This window comes from Chiloscyllium plagiosum, unplaced genomic scaffold (assembly GCF_037043375.1).
Source record: "Chiloscyllium plagiosum isolate Xiang-an unplaced genomic scaffold, Cpla_swu_hap1 HiC_scaffold_26, whole genome shotgun sequence".
In the NCBI taxonomy this organism is placed as follows: Eukaryota; Metazoa; Chordata; class Chondrichthyes; order Orectolobiformes; family Hemiscylliidae; genus Chiloscyllium; species Chiloscyllium plagiosum.
The window spans coordinates 58,687,962-58,707,711 of record NW_028270164.1 but is presented as its reverse complement, the minus strand read 5'-3'; the positions used below and the strand labels follow the sequence as shown (position 1 = coordinate 58,707,711).

The following is a 19,750-nucleotide window of genomic DNA, read 5'->3' as shown; positions in this document are numbered from 1 at the left end:
CTATTCAACATTTTCTACTTTTTCTGTCCAGCTGATCAATTCCATTCTCCTTCAAAACAACTGTTCAATACAATTGAAGCAAATTAATCACCTGTTTCATAATCCAAGTCTGACATCTATATGAAACAATACTAAAACAAACTTATTACAAACAGAGTTGTTTATTCAACTTTCCAGGTGAAAAGGGCAAGGAGGCAAGTGGAAACGGTGGGCTCTCAATTAGTCTGGGATATGAGACACCATAGGGGAGGGAGGGATGAGGAAGTTGAGGATTGGAGGAATGTTTAACAAAACCCTTTGCATCTGCTCTTGACATATTTTGGGAAAGGTCATGCACATTCGATGGAAGAAAGTCACACTTTATGGTTGCTTGTGTAACAAGCAATATGGATAACAGGGATCCTGTAGACGTATATCTGGGCTTTCAAAAAGCAGTTGATAAGGTGCTACACAAAAGGTTAACAAACAAGTTAAGATCACAAGGGTTGGAGATAATGTATTATTTTTATAGAGCTAACCAACAGCAAGCAGACAGTCGGGATAAATGGATCTGTTTCTGGTTGGTAAGGCCTAACTAGTGTAGTGCCACATGTTCAGTCCCCCACCCCAACTATTTACAATCTAGATTAATGATTTGAATGCAGGGATAGAAAGTACTATAATTAAATAAAATAGATGGAAAAGTAAGTTGCAATGAAGAATCAAGAAATGAATATGGAATTGTTAGGTGAATAGAAAGCTCAAAGGAATAGAAAGACAACATATTATTTAAATGGAGAAAAACTTAAGAATGCTTCAGTGCAGAAGGATATGTGTGTCCTTGTGCATGAATCACAAAAAACAATGTAGGTATAGCAGGTAATAATGAAAGCATATGGAATTTTCACATTTATTGGTAAAGGGATAAAGTATAAAAGTAGGGACAGGGTGCTGCAACTGTACAAGGCATTAGTGATACTGCATCTGAAGTACTGCATGCAATTTTGGTCATCTTGAGGGACATAGTCATATTGGAAGCAGTTCAGAGGAGGTTCACTACATTGATTCAAAATGCAGGGTTATCTTACAGAGAAGTGAAGCAGTTTAGGCTTATACTCTGGAGTTTAGAAGAATGAGAGGAGATCTAATTGAAATATACAAGATGTTAAAGGGGATTGACAAAGCAGACAGAGTGGATGTTTCCTTGTGTGGGACAATTTAGAATGAAGGTCTAGTTTTGGGATGGGGGTAGCAGATTTAAAAGAAATAAGGAGAAATCACTTCAATCAAAGAGCTATAAACATGTGAAATTCACGATCCATGCGCAGTGGATGCTAGGAAATTGAGTAAATTTGAGGTGGTAGACATATTTTTAGTTAGTAATGGGTTGGAAGGGTTATTGAGAGTGGGCGGAAAGTGGAGGCGATAATCATAAAATATGGTAGAGCAGGATCAAGAGAGTGAATTGCCTACTCCTTATCTTAGTTTTTAAGTTGTAGGCATGTTCTACACGTCTGAAAGAGTCATAAACTTGAAACAGTAATTCCATTTCTCTTTCCACAGTCCTGCTGAGTTTCTTTAGCATTCTGTGTTTGTTTCAGATTTCCAGCAACCACAATATTCTGCCTTTCATTTAATGTTCTGGTGACACTGGTTCAAACCACACCATAGCAGTTGGTGGTATTTGAATTCAAATTTAAAATAACCTAAAATAAAATATAATGATGACCATGAAATCATTGTTAATCTCCACAAAAGTGCATCTGGTTCACACTCGTCTTTTCAGACATACACATTACTCTAAACCCACACCAATGAACAGCCTGAAAATAAACTGGAAATGCACTCAGTTGCACGAAGTCATCTAAAAATAAAAGAAAATAAAATAAAATGAAAAAAAAAAGAAAGAAAAGGACCACCTGGCACCAGAAAAAGATAATGACAGCCCTGTAGACCATGTAAAGTCCTCTTTAAAAACATCTGAGGACTAATGCCAAAGTGTGGACATCTATCTCACAGACTAGTCAACCAGGAGCCTGGTAAGTTATACTCATTGAATCATATCTTACAGATCATGTCCCAAATAACACCATCACCATCCGGGTACATCCTACTCCACGTGCCCCACATCCTACCCCAGGTTGTGACACAGCAGCAAACAGTCAATGAGTTGCCCTCAGAATCTTCAATATTGACTCTGTACAGCAGGAATGTAGCTAAATTGTTGGAGGTGATTTTAAAGATAGGATTGATACACATTTAGAGAAACAACAATTGATTAGGAATAGTCAGAACAGCTTTGTGGGAGCAAAATCGTGTCTCACAAACTTGATTGAATTTTATGAGGAAGTTACCAAAAAGATTGATGAAGGCAGAGCAGTCGACATTGTTTACTTGGACTTTAGTAAAGTCTTTGACAAGGTTTCACAAAGCAGACTAATTTGTAAAGGTAGGTCACATGAGATTCAGGGTGATCTGGAAACTTGCCAACTGGATACTAATTGGCTTAACAGCAGTAGACAGTGGTGGAGGAGGGTTGTTTTTGGATTGGAGGCCTAACATCAGCAGCGTTCCACAGGGATCAGTTTCAGGTCCTCTTCTGTTTGTCATTTACATAGATGATTTGGATGAGAATACAGAAGGTATAGTAAGCTAGTTTCCAGACAACAACAAAATTGGTGGGATAGGAGACAGTGAAGAAGGTTTTCTAAGATTATAAAAGCATCTTGATCAAATAGGTCAATGGGCTAAAAAAAATGGCAGACAGAGTTCAATCTGGATAAATGCAAGATATTGCATTTTGGAACAATGAACATAAATATACAATTTATGGTAGGACTTTGGGTAGTGTTGTGAAACAGAGGGATCAAGGGGTTCAGATACGTAATTCTTTGAAGTTTGTGTCACACAGACAGGATGATTAAAAAGGCATTTAGCATGCTTGCATTCATTGCTCAGTCCTCTGAGTATAGGAGTTAGAAAGTCATGTTGAGGAGGTATAGGATATTAGTGAGACCTCTTCCAGAGTACTTTGTCCAGTTCTAGTCACCCAGTTATAAGAAGGATATTATTAACCTAGAGAGAGTTCAGAATTTACCAGGATGTTGCTAGGTATGGAAGATGTGAGTTATAAAGAAAGGCTGGATAAGCTAGGACTTCTTTCCATTGGAGCCTAAGGAAGTTGATAAAAGAGGTTTACCCCTTAGAGGTTGATAAAATCATGAGAGGTATAGATAGGGTTAATGGTAGGTATCTCTTCTCTGGAATAAGGGATTTCAAGGGGGCACATTTTCAGTTGAGAGGAAATAGATTTTAAAAAGACACGACAGGCAACTTTGGTTTAAACATAGAAGACAGCTCGCGTGTGGAATCAACTTCCTGAGCAAGTGGTGTGTGTGGGTACAATTACAATGTTTAAAAAAGAATATAAAAGGTTTGGAGGGATATGCGCCAAGAGCAAATAGTTGGACTAATTTAATTTGGAATTATGTTCGACATGGATATGGAAGGGTCTGTTTCCGTGCTGTATGACTATTAAGTTTCATAGCATCGGGTCAAACACTATCAAAAACCATCTTCTGTTGGTATGAATACACTACTTAGAGAAAGCACAGGTGGTGGCAAAGCACATAATGTACTATGGGTGAGAGATTCAAAGTCCATCAATGAAACTGGCAGTACCACTAGGTCCAAACCGATAGAGTCCAAAAAGGAATAGTGGTGGGAGATGATGGATCAGAGTTGGCATAAGGACTGTAAAAGAATATGAAACTGACTGCGGACAAATGGGGCATAAGGGACTGTGGACGGTGGGCACAAAGGCATAGGCTAACATGAGGGGAGTGAGAGTGAGAAGGTGAGAAACTGTTTTTGATTTTTAAGTTTGAACATAATGCTGGAGTCTTAGGACATATCTTCTATCCAGGCAGTCTCTGGAACTAGGTGGCCTCTCTAACTCTTCCTGGACTATCCGGCCCAATTCTTAATGTGTGTCCCTGACTAAATGCCATTTCCTAAGGTCAATATGACAACAAAAACACAGCCATAGAATCTGGTATTAAAAGTGAGGGCCTACGTTTATGGAATAAGCTGGCAGAGGAAGTGGTGGAGGCTAGTACAATTGCAACATTTAAGAGGCATTTGGATGGGTATATTAATAGGAAGGGTTTGGAGGAATATGGGCCAGGTACTGGCAGGTGGGACTAGATTGGGTTGGGATATCTGGTCAGCATGGATGGGTTGGACCGAAGGGTCTGTTTCCATGCTGTACATCTCTATGACTCTTATGAGGGCCAAATGTTAACATCAGTTAAATCTGCAGATGACAAAGCACAGAGAAGGACTGCAAGACCTGAAGATAGATTAGCAACATGAAGCATGAAATTTGGAACAAATGAATATCAGCAAAACCAAAGTCATTTCATCCCTTAATCTCTTCAAATGCATGTCCAATGTTGATGTTGTACATGGCTAGTTTTTTAAATGCGCATTTTAGAAAGTTTTGGGTCTCACAAACGTGGCATTTAATCTTTTTTTTAAAAAAAAGCATGGTATGTTCCAAGCTGCTGTGTAGTTGTGCATGCAAAGTCTAATATTTTTAGATTTGCTTTCAGTTTGCACTTCACTTTATATTCTGCCTTATTTCACACTATATTCTGTACCTAATGTTTGTCATAAACCTCAAGTTTTATTTTAACTTTTGTTTTCATTGTCATCCATATAGCTCCAGCTTTGAATGCTTACCCTTTGTCCTGATGAGATATGCTTGGTTTGCACTCAAAACATCTTTGCTTTGATGATCTAAGATGACTATTTTCTCTGATCAATTTCTACAGTGGACCCTGGTCTATGAATTGACCTAGTATACCATGAAACGGATATTTAAGGCCCATCTTTGACAAATTAAGGGTTATGGGGAAAGCTCAGGAAACTGGACATGAGAAAGGGTCCAATCAGCCATTATCATATTGAATAGGGAGCAGGCTCAAGAAACCAAACTGCTTATGGTCTCATGATTTTCCATGCCAAAAATCATGTTTTTGTATTAATCCAGTAAATAAGTTGAATGCTTTTTCAGCAATGAACTGCTACATTTGCACCAGTAGTCATCCTTAATGTTTTACCTCAAAAATGTATGTTTACCTGTAATGTAAGTCAGCACAATCAGGCGATGCAGATGAATACAAGTTTAAGAGACAGCATACTGTGCTCGGCATTGTGTGAGATAAACAGAAATGAGAACTCCAACAAAAAGGAAGAACAAAATTGTTGCATAGCTACAGCTCTCAGCATTTGCTAAATCGTCAAATAACTGCATTTAAACAAGGAAATTGGAGTTGGTGAAAAACTAGTGAGAGAACAGAAGGAGGAAGGATCCAAGAAGAAGATGCCCAAAATCAACAGCAGAATTTGAACAGGAACCAGTTATCAAACTGATCTTGAGGATCAAGCACCCAAATGGATCCTAAAAAACAAACAGGACCATCTTCAGAAATGCAATGAGTACATATGCACATAAGTAGGCCAAATAAAACCCTGAATCCAAAGATTTCAGGCCAACAACTAGTAGGTGTAGCTGTTTTGTGGAGTAAAATGTTGAAATGTTGCATCAGGAGATGCGGATTGCTCAGAAGCTACTAAGAAATTGCAATGCCAAAGTTACAGTGGCAAAATAATGAATGACCATTAAGTCACATTAGCAAAATGAATGAAGCCCCCAAAATGACAGAACACGGAGTATGCACATTCTCCAAGTTTCCTCCGGATGTTCCGGTTTCCTCCCACAGTCCAAAGATATGCAGATCAGGTGAACTGGCCAAGCTAAATTGCCCAGAGTTCAGGGATGTGTAGGTTAGGTACATTAGTCAGGGGAAATGTAGAGTAATAGAGTAGGGAAATGGGTGTGGGTGAGATATGATTCGGAGGGTTGGTGTGGACTTGTTGAGCCAAATGGCCTGTTTCCACACTATAGGGATTCTATGACTCTATGAAAAGGCAAAATTCACAACTGCACTAACCTGCATAATCAAAAGTCTCTGACAGTTTTCTAAATAGAAATCCATGCAAGTGATGATCACCGTCCTCCCTGCAAAGGATCTTTGTGCATAAAATGACTGACATTTTTGGATGTCTTTTTAGAGACTTCAAAGTTTTACTTGTACATGGAGTGCAAAATGTGAAAGCCATTTTGATATGTGATGAGAAACACAACAATGAAAATTTATATATTCTTAAGATAAAGAATGGCATGTTAATATTCTCAATTATTAATTAGCAACTATCTGCAGGAGGCATAAGTGAAAGGCTTCAGGTTGATATGCTTACAGATATTCTATCACAAACCAACAAATCTACAATGGTATCCCACGTGGAGATACCATTGTATGCAGGTAGAGCGCACTTATTTATTCTTGGTGTTTGCAATACTTACAGATTTACAGATTACTTACAGATTTACAGATTACTTACAGTGTGGAAACAGGCCCTTTGGCCCAACAAGTCCACACCGACCCGCCGAAGCGCACCCACCCATATACACATTCCCCTACATTTACCCCTGCACCTAACACTATGGGCAATTTAGCATGGCCAATTCACCTAACCTGCACATTTTTGGACTGTGGGAGGAAACCGGGGCACCCGGAGGAAACCCACGCAGACACGGGGAGAATGTGCAAACTCCACACAGACAGTCGCCTGAGGTGGGAATTGAACCCAGGTCTCTGGCGCTGTGAGGCAGCAGTGCTAACCACTGTGCCACCGTGCCGCCCTGTATATACTGTATACAGCTACATTTTATTTCTCTGGATTTGGCAGTGATGCAACCATACATGAAACTGAAGAAACAATAACAGAAATGCAGCTTAGCTGGCAGCATATTGTTGCCTTCCACTAGAAGGATAATAGTGTTTTTGTATACCATCTAGACATGCTCACCAGGCAAGACTAGCTGCATGAATCCCACGACTAGCATTCAAACTTTAGGTCTACTCTTTGGAAGCCTTGCAAAGACGGGCCTTTCTCATTATCATCATCACCATCAGCACCACTTTCCTGCCCACCCAAACCAGGTGTATCCAATTAGCACATCTTTATAAATTTCCCAGGTTGGAAGAAAGACAAGAAAATTGTATTCTTCAACTGAGTTTTTAAAAATGGAATAGATATGACTGCAAACCTAGAATGTAAAGGTGAAATGTGGCATCATATCCTCTACCAGCAAGATGGTGTTAACATGTGAGAATATAACCCAAGTACAAACCTTGAGCTGGAATGCACGTCTGCCATGGAGGTCTGATTCCTACAATCTTCTCCTTTTCAAATGGATTAGTATTACAAACTGCAGTAATAAGTTCATTCTCATTGCCAGAATTCACCTGAATTGATAAAAGATTTGTGTGATACATAAAAAAATCAACTTTCAACTAAGCAGATCAGGAAAGGCAGAAGATAAAGAGAAGTAATATTAAAAGCAGAAAGTGAGGGAAAGCTCAGATCTGGGAGCTTCCAAAGAACAACATATTAGACTTGGAATGTTACTGCTGCTTTACTCTTTGTGGCTGCTATCAAACCTGCTGAGCAACTTTGCAATTTGTTTTTATTTCAGATTCTCAGCATTGTCGCAATTTGCTTTTATTTAAGAGTAAAAAGTGGTCATTCACACCATATAATTTGACAGCAGTTAAATTAGGTTAGCTACAAGTTCTAAAGAAAGGTTAGGGACCTGAAAGGTTAACTTTATTTCTGCAATTGCCACCCCCACCCCCATACCATGGTGTGGGAGAAGGGGTGGGTAAAGGAAAGGGAAAAGAAACAAAGTTGGAGAAGTAGCCCACAAATCCAGAGACTAATTCCAGAGTATATACTAGCCCTGTGAAATCTTACAGAAAATTAAAAATAATAACAATTACACAATATATAATCAGTTAAGATGATACACATGTAGACAGGATCCAGAAAACCCCACCTGTCCATTTTGTACCGGAACCTTGTCTTAGGATATTTTACTTGGAGGCACATAAAAAGATTGCTAATTTAAGTGAAGCTCACAGTCTAATTTCCTCTTCAAATAGCATTCTGTGGCATCAAGTTGTTCATTTACAAATTCGTAAATGCCTTCCCTCTTGATATCAATTACTTTTCTCCACTAATAATTGAATTTTACTCACTCCCAACTCTAATTTGAATCTATACTGAATGACCTCCTGAATGAATCACATCATCTCATTTCTATCATAGAATAGTACAAAAGCAGTCCATTCAACCCAGTGAGACTTTAGAAGGGCAATACAGTAAAGCCCTCACCCCTCAACCTATGTCTTTGATAAGCAATGAAAACTTGGTTTCTTTCATTTTCAAAGCCAATTTCTGCATCTCTCCCTTAAATCCAGCTACCAAGTTTTTCCCTTGAATCATACAACAGCACTTTTTAACCATTGTACGACTCACTGTTTGCTGAGCATTTCCTTTAGCAACTCAACCCTTCAAAAAAAAAATGAGACTGTCCAGAAGTTCAAAATTGCTCTCTTTGGGAAATCATCTTTGTTATCTCAATACAGTCTCTTCCCTTAAGTGTGTGCAGAACCACAGTTCGATGGTTATCAGATACCACGTTATTTTGTCCAAAAGACAACCTTCACGTATGAGACAAATTTACAAATACTGACAGTAATTCATGGTCATTCATACATTTCCAGAATTGTTCACTGAACATCGAACAGGGTCAAGAACACAAACACAGACACTAATTGTGTCGCCACTACTCCTGCTATGATTGAGCTGAATAAGTCCACACAGCCCAAGGATCCAACCTGGCATATCCTAAGTATTTTCTAAACTGCTCAGTTGAGTTCAGGAGTTGGTGGGATTTGAACTCGTACCTTCTGCCTCAAAGGAAGCTCATTGCCAATGCTTCACAAGAGCCCATCCCTGGCATATACTAGATTAACGTGGTGATGATCTACTGGAAAGTATGTCTTTGTGGTGCAGTGGTAGTGTCCCTACTTCTGACCTGAAAGACTTGGTTTCAAGTACTACCTATTCAGAGATGTGTCATAACTGGTTGATTCAAAATACCTATAATTCTTCTGTTGTACATAACTTCCCAGAATAAAAGAAAAGTTTATACTTTAATAGAGGATTCCCCGATCACCTTAAATTCCTCCAAATCTCACCCCTGAATAAAGTTTCATATTTTGATGCTTGTTCAATACTACTGGGCCATTTCGAATTTTTCAGGTCTTCCTAATCTGCATGCATGTTTTGCATACAGGCACAAAATCCAATCAATTAGCTTTGTGATTCCATCTTTGAATTGGAGTATGTGTAGTATCCAGTCTTATTAAAAGTAAGTAGAACTGTAACAAGATTCTTTTCGAGCAAAAAGTGGAATCTTAAACTCTATTAACATAAAATAACAAAAGGAGCTGGTTATTGCAAGAAGAAATAGAATAAATATTCTTTTCCACGAAAGGGATAGCTTAACTTCAAAATATGTCTTTAGTCTGGTCTTACCTGCAAGTTACCATCAGCCACTCTTTTCTCTAGTTCAGTGGCAGCCATTTGTTTTGTCATTCCCCGCCATGCCTGGATTGCTACTTGTGATGTTATTTGGGCCAAGCGCAGTTCATCTCTGCTAAGAAGCTGCTTTGTCCGATGTTGCCAGTTCATAGCTCGTTCAAAAACATAACTTAGTGCTTCACCTTCTGGCAGTCTGACAGGAATCTTTTGTACTGTCGTGAGTAACGGGAGGATTTGCTCAAATGATGGTTTTTCTGATCGCAGACAAAGTGGGCAGAGCCAGGGTAACTCCCCATGGTGTGCATTCACCATTAAGACACAGCTGCAATGGAACCAGTCTTTGCAAAGCTCACACTGCAACATGGAGCCAGTTGCAGCCTTTTGACAAACACAGACCATACAGTCCATATCAGAGAGAAATTTCATGGAATTTGCTGTTTGGATGGAGCGAAATGATTCCATTTCCTTCAGTCTGGCTTCATTGAATGATGCCACCTATACATCAGAAAGATATTCCGTATCACATTCTGCCAATAAAATGATTTCTCTTTGAATTATCACCACAGTCAGGTTTACATAAGGCTTCCCAGTAGTAGAAATGATTCCCTGATAAAAGCACCACAGTAAAACAATGTAATGGATTCCTTTGCCCTTTCCCTTTCCCTGGATATCAGCTCTAAATGAAATGAATCTGACAACACTGATAGGGTGTTAAGTGCAACATTAAAGAACAGAAACCAAAGTAGTTACAGCATATTCAGGTCATTGCATCAGTACTAGAGCCACATTCAAAACTAATCTCATTATTTTGCTTTGCTTCAGGAACATTGTACCTTCTTCCATTTCAAAGATTTATCAGATTTTCCCTTCAAAGAATGACTGGTGGTAAAGTATTCCAAGGTCCAACAATATTATGCAAGATATTTTTGCAAAGCTCATTATGGACTCTGATTATTTTAAATCACTAATAGAGGAAATAGTGAAAAACAATCACACTCTTCAAAAGTTTGAAATCCATTGATATTCTTTTGGACTCTTAAGTTACTCTACTTTAAATCATTCCACTTCAACAATACAGATATAATGGTGTTGGCATGGACACAGGATGGGGACAGTTTAGTGTTGAGAGGGTGTTGTTGGAAAAGCACAGCAGGTCAGGCAGCATCGGGGGAGCAGGAAAATCGATGTTTTGGGCCGGAGCCCTTCATCAGGAATATCTGAGGAAGGAGAAAGTGAGGTCTGCAGATGCTGGAGATCAGAGCTGAAAATGTGTTGCTGGAGAATCCCAGCAGGTCAGGCAGCATCCAGGGAACAGGAGATTCGACGTTTCGGGCATAAGCCCGAAAGTCCTGAAGAAGGGCTTATGCCCGAAACGTCGATTCTCCTGTTCCCTGGATACTGCCTGACCTGCTGCGCTTCTCCAGCAACACATTTTCATATCTGAGGAAGGGTCAATCGACCTGAAATTTTAAGCCTATAGGTTCATTGGCTGGTGTTGTGAAGGGGCAATCTGAAAACAGGAATATCAAACCAAACATTAGATCTGACACAAATAGTTGTTTGTGAGTGAATATTAATTGGCTGAAGCCTATTCTGTTTAGAATGATGAAATGACAAAAAAAAAACCAAAGCCTACAAAACAACAAGAAATGATACAGAGCAGAGATCACAGGCTGCAGGGTCCCGAATGGTCACTGAACTCAAAACATTAACTCTATTTTGTCTCCGCAGATGCTGCCAAACTGCCAAGTTTCTCAAGCAATTTCTGTTTCTGTTTCAGACTTCCAGCACCCGCAGATTTTAAAAATTTTACGTTGCATTTATTATGCAATGGGCTCAGTCGTTAGCACTGCTGCCACACAGCACCAAGGATCCAGTCTGATTCCATCCTGGGATGACTGTCTGCATGTTGCCCCCATGCCTGTGTGCGTTACTTCTGGGTGCTCTGGTTTTTTCCAACATTCCAAGGATGTGCAGGTTAGGTGGATTGGCCATGCTAATTTGTCCAGTTTCCAGGGATGTGCAGGCAAGGTGGACTAGCTTTGGGGAATGCAGGGTTGCAGGGATAGGGTAGTGGGTGGAGTCTGGGTGGGCTGCTCTTTGGAGGGTCAGTGTGGACTTGATGGGTCAAATGGCCTGCCCCACACTGTAGGGATTGTATGGTTCCATGATGTATTATTGATGATATGTTGGCTCTAATACTGTTCAGGAAAGGGAATAGGGAAATCCCTCGGAATTCCAGACTAGTCAGTCTTATGTCAGTGGTAAGCAAGGTACTGAAAAGGATTCTGAGAAATAGGATTTATGACTATTTGGAAAAAAACAGTTTGATTGAAAATATTCAGCAAGGGTTTGAGAGGGGCTGGTCATGCCGCTCAAGCCTTATTGAGCTCTTTGAGGATGTGATGAGACAAGGTAACAAAATTCAAGCAGTAGATGTGGTGTATAAGGATTACAGTAAGGCATTTGATAAGGTGACCCACAGTAGGCTCATTCAGAAAATTAGGAGGTATGAGATACAGGAAAATTTGACTGTCTGGATTTGGAAATAGCTGGCCAAAAGACAACAGTGAGTGGTAGTGGATGGAAAGTATTCTGCCTGGAGGTTGATGACCAATGGTGCCCCGCAGGGATCTGTTCTTGGGCCTCTGCTCTTTGTTGTTTGTATAAATGACTTGAAAGAAGAAGTGGAAGGTTGGGTTAGTAAGTTTGCTGATGGCACAAAGGTCGGTGGTGTTGTAGATAGTGTCGAAGACTGTTGCAGGTTTCAACAAGACATTGACAGGATGCAGAGCTGGGCTGAGAAGTGGCAGATGGAGTTCAACCTGGATAAATGCAAAGTGATTCATTTTGGAAGGTTGAACTTGAATGCAGAATACAGGGTTAAAGACAGGATTCTTGGCAGTGTGGGATCTTGGGGTCTATGTACATGGATCCCTCAAAGTTGTCACCTAAGTTGATAGGGTTGTTAAGGTGGCATATGGTGCTTTAGCTTTCATTTTCAGAGGGATTGAGTTTAAGAGCTGCAAAGAGTTGCTGCAGCTCTATAAAACCCGAGTTAGACCACACTTTTAAATGTTGCAATTGTACCAGCCTCCACCACTTCCTCTGCAGCTCATTCCATACACGTACCACCTTCTGTATGAAAGTTGCCCCGATGGTCTCTTGTATCTTTCCCCTCTCGCCCTAAACCTATGTCCTCTAGTTCCGGACTCCCCCACTCCAGGGAAAAGACTGTCTATTTACCCTATCCGTGCCCCTCAATTTTGTAAACCGCTATAAGGTCACCCCAAAGCCTCCGACACTCGAGGGAAAACAGCCCCAGCCTGTTCAGCCTCTCCCGATAGCTCAGATCCTCCAACCCTGGCAACCCTTGTAAATCTTTTCTGAACCCTTTCAAGTTTCACAACATCTTTCCGATAAGAAGGAGACCAGAATTGCACAAATATTCCAACAGTGGCCTAACCAATGTCCTGTACAGCCGCAACATGACCTCCCAACTCCTGTACTCAATACTCTGACCAATAAAGGAAAGCATACCAAAAGCCTTCTTCACTATCCTATCTACCTGCGACTCCACTTTCAAGGAAGCTATGAACCTGCACTCCAAGGTCTCTTTGTTCAGCAACACTCCCCAGGACCTTGCCATTAAGTGTATAAGCCCTGCTAAGATTTGCTTTCCCAAAATGCAGCACCTCACATTTATCGAAATTAAACTCCATCTGCTACTTCTCAGCCCATTGGCCCATCTGGTCAAGATCCCGTTGTGATTAGATTACTTAGTGTGGCCCAATAGGTCCACACCGACCCACCGAAGCGCAACCCACACAGACCTATTCCCCTACATTTATCCCTTCACTTAACACTACGGGCAATTTAGCATGGCCAATTCACCTAACCTGCACATTTTTGGACTGTGGGAGGAAACCGGAACACCCAGAGGAAACCCACACAGACACAGGGAGAATGTGCAAACTCCACACAGTCAGTCACCTGAGGCGGAAATTGAACCCGGGTCTCTGGTGCTGTAAGGCAGCAGTGCTAACCACTGTGCCACCCATTGTAATCTGAGGTAATCTTCACTATCTGCTACACCACCAATTTTGGTGTCATCAGCAAGCTTAAGAACTATACCTCTTATGCTCACATCCAAATCATTTATTTAAATGAAGAAAAGTAGTGGACCCAACACTGATACTTCCTGTCAGTGTACATCCTGTCCCACAGGATTCCCTCCAACGTGCCCACACTGACGTCAGGCTCATAGGTCTTTAGTTCCCTGGCTCGTCCTTACCATCTTTCTTAAATAGTGGCACCACGTTAGCCAACCTCCAGTCTTCCGGCACCTCACCTGTGCCTATTGATGATAGGGATATCTCAGCAATGGGCCCAGCAAACACTTCCCTAGCCTCGCACAGAGTTCTAAGGCACACCTGATCAGGTCCTGGGGATTTATCCACTCTTATGTGTTTCAAGACATCCAGCACTTCCTCCTCTGTAATATGGACATTTTTCAAGATATCACCATCTATTTCCCTACATTCTATATCTTCCACGTCCTTTTCCACTGTAAATACTGATGCAAGATACTCGTTTAGTATCTCCTCCATCTCCTGCGGCTCCACACAAATTCCGCCTTGCTGATCTTTGAGGGGCCTTATTCTCTCCCTAATTACCCTTTTGTCCTTAATAGCCTTCTTCACTGTGCACTACACAACTGGGTGTCATCTAAAAATTACTAACCAAGCTTTCTATATTCTCAACTAAATCATTTATATAAAATGACAAACAGAAGTACACCCTGCACCAATCCCTGTAGAACACGCTGGTCATGGATACGCGGAAATACCAGCACCTGCAGGTTTCTCTCCAAGTCACTCACCATCCTAATTTGTAAATATATTGCTGTTCCTTCAGTGTTGCCTGGTCAGAATGCTGGATATCATTTCCTAATAGCATTCCTAATAGCAGCCTATAGGTTGATCAAGAGCAACAAAGGATGAGCAATAAATGCTGGTGCAGCCAGCAATTCCCCCATCTATTCAATTAAAAGGAAGATATTTGTGCAGGAATGAAGAGACCAGACAATTAGTGAGCTAGTCGCAAAGATAAATCATCCTGCATATGTACACACAAGATTTAGAGATATGGAATAATCAAGCTGCATCAAAATAGTAGAAAATTGGAATCATATCTGTCACACTCTGTTAGTACAATATCAGTGTCATTAACTCATGAACCAGGTAACTTACACTTTGCAGTTTTGTAACTTTTCGTTTTCCATTCTGTAAAGTATCTTTCGATTTCTTAGTTTTGTTTTTCAATCCAGTTGCACAAATGTCTGACCTGGGACACAGCACCTAGAACAACAAAAATCCCAATTCACCAAGAATATTGGGAAACAGCAGCAACGGTCAAAGTTTGTCTGTAAGGGAGAAATAGAAAGAAAAAGAGAGACCGAGAGCGAGAGTCGCAGAGACAGAGACCAAGAGACACCAAAGAGAGACAGAGACCAAGAGAGAGGGAGCCGGACAGCGGGGAACAGGGAGAGGGGGCCGGAGAGGCGAGCGACGGCGAGGAGGGAGGGAGTGAGTGAGGGTGGGGGGAGCAGGAGAGTGAGCAGCAGAGAGAGTGCGCAGCAATAGGTTCATCGGCTCAAACTGGTCCATGCTGACCAAAAGTTTAGGTATAGACAGGACTGGCAGCTTAATGTTCAAGGATATAGATGCTATAGGAAAGATAGAAAGTGGGGGGCAAGAGAGGGGGGGAGTGGTGACTTTGATTAGGAATAACATTACGGCTGTACATAGGGAGGAAATTCAGGGGAGTACATCCAGTGAGATTATGTGGACGGAAGTGAGAAATAAGAAAGGGATAGTCACCTTATTGGAACTGTACTCTAGACCACCCCCAAATAGTCAGCAAAAAAATTGAAAACCAAATTTGTAAGGAGGTCGCAGTTATCTGTAAGAATAATCGAGCTGTAATAGGAGGAGGTTTTAACTTTCCAAACATAAGACTGGGACTGCCATAGTGTTAAGGTCTTAGATGGAGAGGAATTTGTTTAGTGTGTATAAGAAAATTCTCTTATTCAGTATGTGGATTTGGTTACCCGAGGAGGAGCAAAACTTGACCTACTTTTGACAAATAATGTTGACATGCCGGTGTTGGACTGGGGTGGACCAAGTTAAAAGATCACACAACACCAGGTTATAGTCCAACAGGTTTATTTGGAAGTCGAGAGTGTGGTGCTGGAAAAGCACGCCCTCTTGACCCGCCTATCTTCCTTCCCACCTATCTGCTCCACCCTCCTCTCCACCTATCACCTTTCCCCCCCACCTTCATCTACCTATCACATTCCCAGCTAACTTCCCCAGTCCCACCTCCTCCCATTTATGTCTCAGCCTCCTGGCCCACAAGCCTCATTCCTGATGAAGGGACTATACCCAAAACGTAGATTCTCCTGCTCCTTGGATACTGCCTGACCTGCTGTGCTTTTCCAGCATCACACTCTAGACTCTGATCTCCAGCATCTGCAGTCCTCACTTCCTCCTAGTTTATCTGGAAGTACAAGCTTTTGGACAGCTGCTCCTTCATCTGGTTGCTAGTGGCGCAGGATCATAGGATACAGAATTAATAGCAAAAGATCAGTGTCATACACTGATGCAATATATTGAACAAACCTAGATTACTGAGATCTTGAGAAATAAAGCAGGGCAAGTGACTGAGGTGTCAGTGGGGAGCACCTTGGGCCACTGATCATATTTCTACTAACATTAAAATGTTTGGAAAAGGATACACCTGATTAAAGTCCTAAACTGGAAGAAGGGCAATTTTCACTGTATTAGGCAAGAAATTTCAAAAGTTGATTGGGAGTGGATCTTCACAGGTAAAGGGACAGCTGGAAATCTAGAAGCCTTCAAAAATGAACTTGTCTCTGGACTCTGATATAACAGTCTTTTCCTGTTAGGAATGATACACATTCCTGATGAAGAGCATATGCTCAAAATGTCAACTCTCCTGTTCCTTGGATGCTGCCTGACCAGCAGTGCTTTTCCACCACCACACTTTTTAACTCTGTTTTTGTTTGGGTGAAGGGCAAGACTGGTCAGTGTAGGGAATGTTGGATGATGAGAGAAATTTATGCTCTCGTCAAGAAAAAGGAAGCATTGTCAAGTATAGACAGCACAGTTCGAGTGAATCTCTAGAAGAGTGCAAGGGCAGTAGAAGCGGCATGGTGGCACAGTGGTTAGCACTGCTGCCTCACAGCGCCAGAGACCCGGGTTCAATTCCTGCCTCAGGCGACTGACTGTGTGGAGTTTGCACATTCTCCCCGTGTCTGCGTGGGTTTCCTCCGGGTGCTCCGGTTTCCTCCCACAGTCCAAAGATGTGCAGGGTCAGGTGAATTGGCCATGCTAAATTGCCCGTACTGTTACGTAAGGGGTAAATGTAGGGGTATGGGTGGTTTGCGCTTCGGAGGGTTGGTGTGGACTTGTTGAGCCGAAGGACCTAAACTTGGGAAATAAGGCAGAACAGGTAACTGAGTTGTCAAGTGGGGGAGCACTTTGGGGCTAGTGACCATAATTCTATTAGTTTTAAAATAGTGATGGAAAAGGATAGACCAGATTTAAAAGTTGAAGTTCTAATTGGAGGAAGGCGAATTTTGACAGTATTAGGCAAGAACTTTCAAAACCTGATTGGGGGCAGATGGAGACAGGTAAAGGGACGGCTGGAAAATAGGAAGCCTTCAGAAATGAGAAAAAAAGACTGTCCAGAGAAAGTATACTCCTGTTAGGGTGAAAGGAAAGGCTGAGGAGAAAGTGAGGTCTGCAGATGCTGGAGATCAGAGCTGAAAATGTGTTGCTGGAAAAGCGCAGCAGGTCAGGCAGCATCCAGGGAACAGGAGAATCGACATTTCAGGCATAAGCCCTTATGCCCGAAACGTCGATTCTCCTGTTCCCTGGATGCTGCCTGACCTGCTGCGCTTTTCCAGCAACACATTTTCAGCTCTGAAAGGAAAGGCTGGTATGGAATGCTGGGTGACTTAAGAAATTGAGGGTTTGGTGAAGAAAAAGGAGGAAACACATGTCAGGTACAGACTGGATAGATCCAGTGAATCCTTAGGAAAGTATACAAGCAGTAGGAGTATACTTAAGAGAGAAATCAGGAGGGTAAAATGGGCACATGAGATAGCTTTGGCAAATAGAGTTAAGGAGAATCCAAAGGATTTTTATAAATACATTAAAGGACAAAAGGATAACTAGAGAGAGAATACAGCCCCTCAGAGACCAGTAAGGCGGCCTTCGTGTGGAGCGCAGGAGATGGAGGAAATACTAAACCAGTATTGTGCATCAGTATTTACTGTGGAAAAGGACATGGAAGATATAGAACGTAGGAAAATAGATGGTGACATGTTGAAAAATGTCCATATCACAGAGGAGGAAGTGCTGGATGTCTTGAAACACATAAAAGTGGATAAATCCCCAGGACCTAATCAGATGTACCCCAGAACTCTGTGGGAAACTAGGGAAGTGATTGCTGGGCCTCTTGCTGAGATATCTGTATCATCGATAGGCACAGGTAAAGTGCCGGAAGACTAGAGGGTGGCTAACGTGGTGCCACTGTTTAGGAAAGGTGGTAAGGACAAGCCAGGGAACTATAGACCAGTGAGTCTGACATCGGTGATGGGCAAGTTGTTGGAGGGAATCCTGAGGGACAGGATGTATACATATTTGGAAGGGATAGTCAACATGGCTTTATGCTTGGGAAATCATGTCTCACAAACTTGATTGAGTTTTTTGAAGAAGTAACAAAGAGGATTGATGAGGACAGAGTGGTAGATGTGGTCTATATAGACTTCAGTAAGGCGTTCAACAAGATTCCCCATGGGAGACTGGTTAGCAAGGTTAGATCTCATGGAATACAGGGAGAACTTGCCATTTGGATACAGAACTGGCTGAAAGATAGAAGAGAGTGGGTGGTGAAGGGTTGTTTTTTAGACTGGAGGCTTGTGACCAGTGGAATGCCACAAGGATTGGTGCTGGGTCCGCTACTTTTCTTCATTTATATAAATGACTTGGATGTGAGCATAAGAGGTATAGTTAGTAAGTTTGCTGATGACACCAAAATTGGAGGTGTAGTGGACAGCAAAGAAGGTTACCCTCAGATTAAAATGGGATCTTGATCAGATGAGCCAATGGGCTGAGAAGTGGCAGATGGAGTTGAATTTAGATAAATGTGAGGTGCTGCATTTTGGGAAAGCAAATCTTAGCAGGACTTATACACTTAATGGTAAGGTCCTAGGGAGTGTTGCTGAACAAAGAGATTTTGAAGTGCAGGCTCATAGCTCCTTGAAAGTGGAGTCGCAGGTAGATAGGATAGTGAAGATGGCGTTTGGTATACTTTCCTTTATTGGACAGAGTATTGAGTACAGGAGTTGGGAGGTCATGTTGCGGCTGTACAGGACATTGGTTAGGCCACTGTTGGAACACTGCGTTCAATTCTGGTCTCCTTCCAATCGGAAAGATGTTGTGAAACTTAAAAGGATTTAGAAAAGATTTACAAGGATGTTGCCAGGGTTGGAGGATTTGAGCTATAGGCAGAGGTTGAATAGGCTAGGGCTGTTTTCCTTGGAGCGTCAAAGGCTGTGGGGTGACCTGATCGAGGTTTACAAAATCATGAGGGGCATGGATAGGATAAATAGATTAAGCACTTTCCCTGAGGTGGGAGAGTCCAGAACTAGAGGGCATAGGTTTAGGGTGAGGGGAAAGATGTAAAAGAGACCTAAGGGGCAGCACAGTGGTTAGCACTGCTGCCTCACAGAGCCAGAGACCCAGATTCAATTCCCACCTCAGGCGACTGAATGTGTGGAGTTTGCACATTTTCCCCGTGTCTGCGTGGGTTTCCTCCCACGTTCCAAAAAAACATGCAGGTTAGGTGAACTGGCCATGCTAAATTGCCTGTAATGTTAGGTGCAGGGGTAAATGTAGGGGAATGGGTCTGAGTGGGTGCGCTTCGGCAACTCGGTGTGGACTTGTTGGGCCGAAGGGCCTGTTTCCACACAGTAAGTAATCTAATCTAATCTAATCTTCACTCAGAGGGTGGTACGTGTGTGGAATGAGCTGCCAGAGAAAGTGGTGGAGACTAATACAATTGCAACATTTAAAGGCATCTGGGTGGATATGGGCCAGGTGCTGGTAGGTGGGTCTAGATTGGGTTGGGATATCTGGTCGGCAGGGACGTGTTGGACCGA

The 19,750-nt window shown here is 41.9% G+C and overlaps 1 protein-coding gene across 2 annotated transcripts in view; it reads right to left on the bottom strand.

Annotated features, from left to right (window-relative positions):
• The window catches only part of LOC122563341 (lysine-specific demethylase 5B-like), a 232,156-nt gene that overhangs the window by 30,441 nt on the left and 181,965 nt on the right, over positions 1-19,750 (bottom strand). For both annotated transcript variants that reach the window (XM_043717092.2, XM_043717091.2), the window contains 3 exons: positions 14,751-14,858; positions 9,493-9,993; positions 7,241-7,355 (listed from right to left, as the gene is read on the bottom strand). In XM_043717092.2, coding sequence (XP_043573027.1) covers positions 7,241-7,355; positions 9,493-9,993; positions 14,751-14,858 — 724 coding nt within the window. The remainder of the gene's footprint in view (positions 1-7,240; positions 7,356-9,492; positions 9,994-14,750; positions 14,859-19,750) is intronic.